Here is a 5,718-nt window from a genome sequence, read left to right as displayed (position 1 = left end):
CACAAGATGGCCAGAATATGCTTCAGCCTTGAACTGGCCATGATGAATACATCAAGAGTTCAAGACCACTAACACAAGATTTTAGGGATGCCCAGGTAATAGTATGCTACCAAACTGCAACATGATGGCTATTGATTCTTGTTCCAGTTAACCCTGTACAACAAGCTACTTAACTAGCATCTGCCATACAACTTTCAGCTTGTCGCAATAAGGTCTGAATGTTTTCCATGCGATCCTAATAGATCGGATTCCACTATCAAAAGATAACGGAACACAGTAAGGTCTGAATATACTAACAGGATGCAAGTTTCAGAGAATATTTCACTCTAGCACAGTTAGGAATTTCATCATCCACTGCTGCTACACTTCCACATACTAACAGGATGCATGTTTCAGAGAACTCAAAATAAGTAGCCAGCAACATGGTTTGATCTAAAGCATCTGCAACGGTCCTCCATGAATCACGCACAGAAAGGCGCCATAATTTGAAGTCCAGTATTTTGTCTGAGAACACACACACACACGAAAGAGCTCCCATTCTGCCTGAGCTTCCCTCCGCAGTTGCACGATGATCACTTCAGCTCCATCGCCTCCCTGCAAAATTTGGTTGACCAAAACATTTAAGCAAGGAACAGATTCTACCGGTTACAGCAACAACAAGAATCTGCAGCAGCTAGGAATGTTAACCTCAAAAAAGCACAAGATGGAAGATGGATTCCTTACCAGAATAGTTTCTCGATCTCTTCGCTTTCCGGGTCCAACTCCAGAGCCCGCGACAGTGAGGAATACGCAGCATCATACTCCTGCGCAATGCAAGAGCATGGTGGAATCAAATGACATGACACATGTGAAAGCAGCAACGAAATCGTCAGTTTCAACCCTCCCACTGCATGCACCTTCATGAACATTAGAGCTGCACCTTTCCGGTAGTGCGCCTTTGCCCACTTCGGGCGCAGCTTTGTGCATTCAGCGGCATCCTCAGAAGCCCTTCGCCCTTCACCCATGCGAAGCAAGCAGAGGCTCCTGTTTGATAACAGCTTGGCGTCGAAGTTATCCATCTTCAGTGCCTACACCAGACGAAACGGTGAAAACTTGCTTTAGTTGCCACATTCCAGAAATGCTTGGATCACTTTACACGACCAATCATTTGTCATTTGTCCTTTGGTACAATGACCAAGAAACGAAAACTGTGATAGAAAAGCATCTCCCACCTGAAATTCCCCATTGTTTGTGAGCTCTTTTACAGTACCCCTAAATAAATGTGAGCCATCCATCCATCTTAATCTAACGGCTAAATTTACATGGTACTCCAATATAATCCTAGGGAGTGCCACCTCAAAAAAATATGGATTACCTTGATGTTAGGGGCAAAACTGTAATCAATGGGCGGTTTATTTATTTCTCAATCTTATATTAATTATTATATAGAAATACTAAATAGAATGAGATGCCAATTTAGTAAGACTTGCTCGTAAGCATGTGAAGGCATACTTCAAACATAATTTTCCGATGAACCCTAATCCCAAATCAATGTCGTAAAATCCCAAAACATATAGGATGATCATGTGTGGCGGGGCATGATGATCGCACGGTCATCACCACCAAGGTGATTAGGAGTATGCCACAGCAGTTCAAAATCCAGGTTCTGAACACCCGTGATGAGCATGTCAATGGCCGCCGCCAATGGCTGCGCCTACGCGAATTCGTCAGGGATGACTCTGCCGTACGGGACACTTGCCCATCACTGGTATATGGGGAGGAGCGCAGTCCTCCTGCAGCGCCATAGTTCAATTAATCTGCAATTAACAGGAATTCACGGATGGCTACTAATATTTCTTGATTAAATTGTTCAAATCGATACATCTCACGAGGGTGCAGCGATGAGGAGAACAAAGTCTCCAGCCGCTACCACGAAGGGGGAACAAACAGTGCGATCGCGGCGGCCAGATGCAGTTGATTCAGTTGGAATAAAAACCAAAACTAATTAGCCAAGAGAAAATATCTAAAATACCCCTATAGATGGATGGCTGCATTTATCTGGTACTCCCACCTCTCCCTCGGGAGTACCACCTCTCCCTCGGGAGTACCAGGGTACTGTAAAAACTCACTTGTTTGTTACCACTAGCTCTAGGAATGAAATTAATGCTCCATATTGTGACAAGATGCACACACCAGTAACTAGTCTTTCAACAAGTTCATGTGATAGCATTACAAGCTAACAGGTCATTTTTACACATTGCCAAGGTCAATCATTTTTAATAATATGGATCAGCCAAATTGTAATGGAGCAACATGTTTCATGGCTGTACCTCCAGTCTAGAAAGAAAAAAATAGCCTGACAACATACCTGTGTGTAGAACACTGAAGCATTTTGATAATCCTGCTTCTTAAATGCTTCATCCCCTTGTTGTTTTAAGTCGGACATCTTCTTTTTCACAAAACTACCATCCTGGACAACTCACAATAACTTGAGTCAGACCTCTTATATACATATTCAACTTGGTAGGTCAGATGCGTGCGAGGAAGAATCATTACTCTACTAAGATGTTAAGGTGAAGTGAATGAATCCAAGAAATAGTTGTAATCAATGCAAGATTTAAAAAATCAGTTCTCACTTGCTAAGCAGACAGGAAATGGAGAGAACTATTGAAGAAAATGAATCTGCCTCGTTATTTTTGAAAAAAAAAACAGATTTCATGAATTACAATTTGAGCACAGTGACATATGAGCAAAACAAGTTATCCAATAAACACCATTCCAATAAAATGAGTTTTCAGAACAGAGCTTAAACCGTGATGCAGATGCAAGTAAATACATGTGCTTTTGATGAGTAGGAATAGGAAACTAATCTTCGGGAAATTCAGATTCTTGTTATATGAAGTTTTAGTTAAACGCCTACTTGATGCCAACATTGTTCAGAGAGTTAAGGTGGACACAATTGCCATGGGCATGCAACAAAATTGCTACAACTACATACCTCAAGTTGCTTCATTTCCATCTCCACATGCTTAATGATTCCATCAACAGTCCAATTGGCCACAGTTGAAATGGGAGAGGTGAAAGGAAAGAGAATCTCGACATCTTCTCGTGTACCATACTCAGCAGCCAACTCTATTGGCAATCTACCAAACTGGTGAGGAACAAGCGAAGCTTTAGCAAAGCGATATTCAACATTTAGGAAATAAGCAACTGACCAAATTACTCAACTTAAAACAATATTACTCAACTGACCAAATTAACAAAATACATGGCACAAAGGGGGAAAGGCGAAACAGCGACAAGCTTATGCAAAAAACTGCAACTTAGCATAATGTTGCTGTACTTACGTCATAACTGGTAAGGATGTTGCATATCAATTTAAGACATGTATACTGAAACTACAAGGCCAAGCAAGACACAAGAATATGTGACAAAAAGAGAGCATTCTCACCCTGTCAATCACATTTGGGTTTGCACCAGCTTCCACCAAACACTTAATAGCTTCAGTTAAGCCCTTCTCTGCAGCCTTTGCCAAATGATTATCACCGTTCACATTAGTCCCACCCTATCAGATGCAAATATATAAGACAAGCCCATGAAACAATTGTCTAGTCACTAATACAGATATAACTAAATCAAACTTCAGTTTATAGAAATCCTATATTGCTACTGAAATCTAATTAATAAACAGAGGATACAGTACCTGAACCAATAGCTTCACACATGGCACAAAGGATTTGTGTAATGCCATGTCTAAAGGTACAAACGCACCATTACCCTTGCTGGGCTGGAAAAATGTTAAATAAATCAAATTCATGCCAAAATATGACCCAAGAGAAATATGGAACTTGTAAGGGAAAAAAAAGCTGAGTTGATAGTTCTTTTCTACGAGCATAGCTTATATAGTGTGGGTCGCCAGTGATTTTTCAGAGTTGTTGTGTGGGTCACACATGACAGCTATTAGCAGAGCCTGCTTGACTAGTTTGCGAAGGTTGCTGATATTTGTCATAGTTTTTTCTAGGCATGACGATGATGAAAATGGGTGTCATACTTTGCCAAGCCTAAGGGAAGCCTACCACACTTTTTTGAGTCGGTGACATATGGGACCCATGTTGCACGAAAAGAACAATGCGGCAAGCACAAATATCAAACAAACATGTAAATAACTAAGCCACCAACCCAAAAAGGCCTCAAATACAGGCGGTGCAATTGAACAACATAGCAAAAACCCAGCAAAAAAGAGAACAGGAGTTAAAAGATGACATAACAAAAGATTTGAAAAGTACATCTGCATTGTGCTGCAAAAGGATCTTCAGAATGCTAGCATGTCCTCTAAGAGAAGCAAGAGTGAGTGGTGTCCCAAGATCTGATAGTGCATCAACATCAGCTCCTTTAGAAAGAAGAAACTTTACTATTTCAGACCGCCCTGGAGAAAAAGAAGGAAAACAAAAATTATACCACTAATAATAGTACATGAAAACGTTTGTGGGCAAAAAAGTTCCAGCATGTAGAAGTAGTTTCCCCTCAAATGACTGTTTAATTAGTATGACTATGTTTCTACAATTCCCTGAACAAGTATATGGCAAACAAAGATTACCATCATCGGTTACCATAAGACGTAGTCATACTAATTAACCAGTCATTTGAGGGGAAACTATTTCTAACAGCTAGAACAAGATAGTATCAAATAGTTATCCCGAGAGACTTGCATAATAAGACAGTTAACATACTAAGCAAACAGACATTTTTAGGAAACTAGTTTCACTCGCTAGAACAAAATAGCATATGGAATAGATATCCTGCAAGAAGATCCACAGACAAAAAGGGTATATAAAATGCCTAAAGAAATTGGTACCACCATGATGTAAATGGACTATTTTTAGATTTGTGAGACACAAAAACCCAAATTAACATGACAACTATGTTTAAAATTTACGCCTAAAAAGACTTGATCAGCACATGTTGATGAACATGAGATGCAAATAAGATCAGAGTTGTTTTAATTTATGGTAACAAGAAACCTATTCTTTTACAGCAGCAATTTTTTTATCTTAGGATAGCTTAGCTCTTGGGAAAATAAATTCAAGTGTATGTATCACCACAGCATTTATCTCCACATTCGATGGAAGGCTCTTCGACATAACGACTGCTGGTATACATGGTAGAATTCTACAGCTGTTTTTGGGTAACAAGTTTCAATTGCTGGAGGGGGGAAGCAACTTTGTTGGTTCACATTTCACTGAGTAAACATTATAGTGTTAACAATTTTTTGATATTTTGTTGTTATACCTTTGAGGTCTAGTGTATGCTGCTGATAAACAACATATATTTCAGAAACAGACATTCATAACATCGATAAGAAACAGAATAAGTAAACAGACATTTACTAGTTTCAATGGCTAGAACAAAATGAAATATGACATATATATAAGAAGAAAACAGGCATTAGCAAGTTCCAGTGGCCGCTAGAACAAAATAAGGTATGGCATATAAGTATATCAACCGACAAATGTGGTAAATATACTGCCTTCAAAAACTGGTAGCAATATGATGGCACATGGATTTTCATTTTTGCATATCTGAGAGCAGCAGAAAATTTTACAAGATTGGCCCTTATGCAGATGCTGATAAACATGAGAAGCCAATAAGATCAGAGTTGTTTTAGTTTAGAGCAACAAGAAAAGAAAAACTGTTCGGTTTACATCAGTAGGAAAATTGTTTATCTTAGGTTACCTTAGC

General features: G+C 39.3%; 1 protein-coding gene across 2 annotated transcripts in view; it reads right to left on the bottom strand.

Moving 5' to 3' along the window:
• Positions 1–122: 122 nt before the first annotated feature.
• LOC119307148 (ankyrin-3-like) overlaps positions 123–5,718 on the bottom strand; it is an 8,355-nt gene continuing 2,759 nt past the window's right edge. The window contains exons 5-12 of one of the 2 annotated variants that reach the window (XR_005149172.1): positions 4,266–4,405; positions 3,683–3,766; positions 3,431–3,544; positions 2,978–3,130; positions 2,348–2,449; positions 920–1,067; positions 724–803; positions 123–594 (exon numbers count right to left, since the gene is read on the bottom strand). Coding sequence is in view for 1 of the 2 variants with exons in the window: in XM_037583247.1 (XP_037439144.1) it covers positions 573–594; positions 724–803; positions 897–1,067; positions 2,348–2,449; positions 2,978–3,130; positions 3,431–3,544; positions 3,683–3,766; positions 4,266–4,405 (866 nt within the window). In the remaining variant the exon portion in view is untranslated. Of the gene's footprint in view, positions 595–723; positions 804–896; positions 1,068–2,347; positions 2,450–2,977; positions 3,131–3,430; positions 3,545–3,682; positions 3,767–4,265; positions 4,406–5,718 lie in introns of both variants that reach the window. The other variant, XM_037583247.1, reaches the window with a different exon arrangement.

Source organism: Triticum dicoccoides, chromosome 5B (assembly GCF_002162155.2).
Source record: "Triticum dicoccoides isolate Atlit2015 ecotype Zavitan chromosome 5B, WEW_v2.0, whole genome shotgun sequence".
Classification (NCBI taxonomy): Eukaryota; Viridiplantae; Streptophyta; class Magnoliopsida; order Poales; family Poaceae; genus Triticum; species Triticum dicoccoides.
This window is presented reverse-complemented; position numbering and strand designations above follow the sequence as displayed.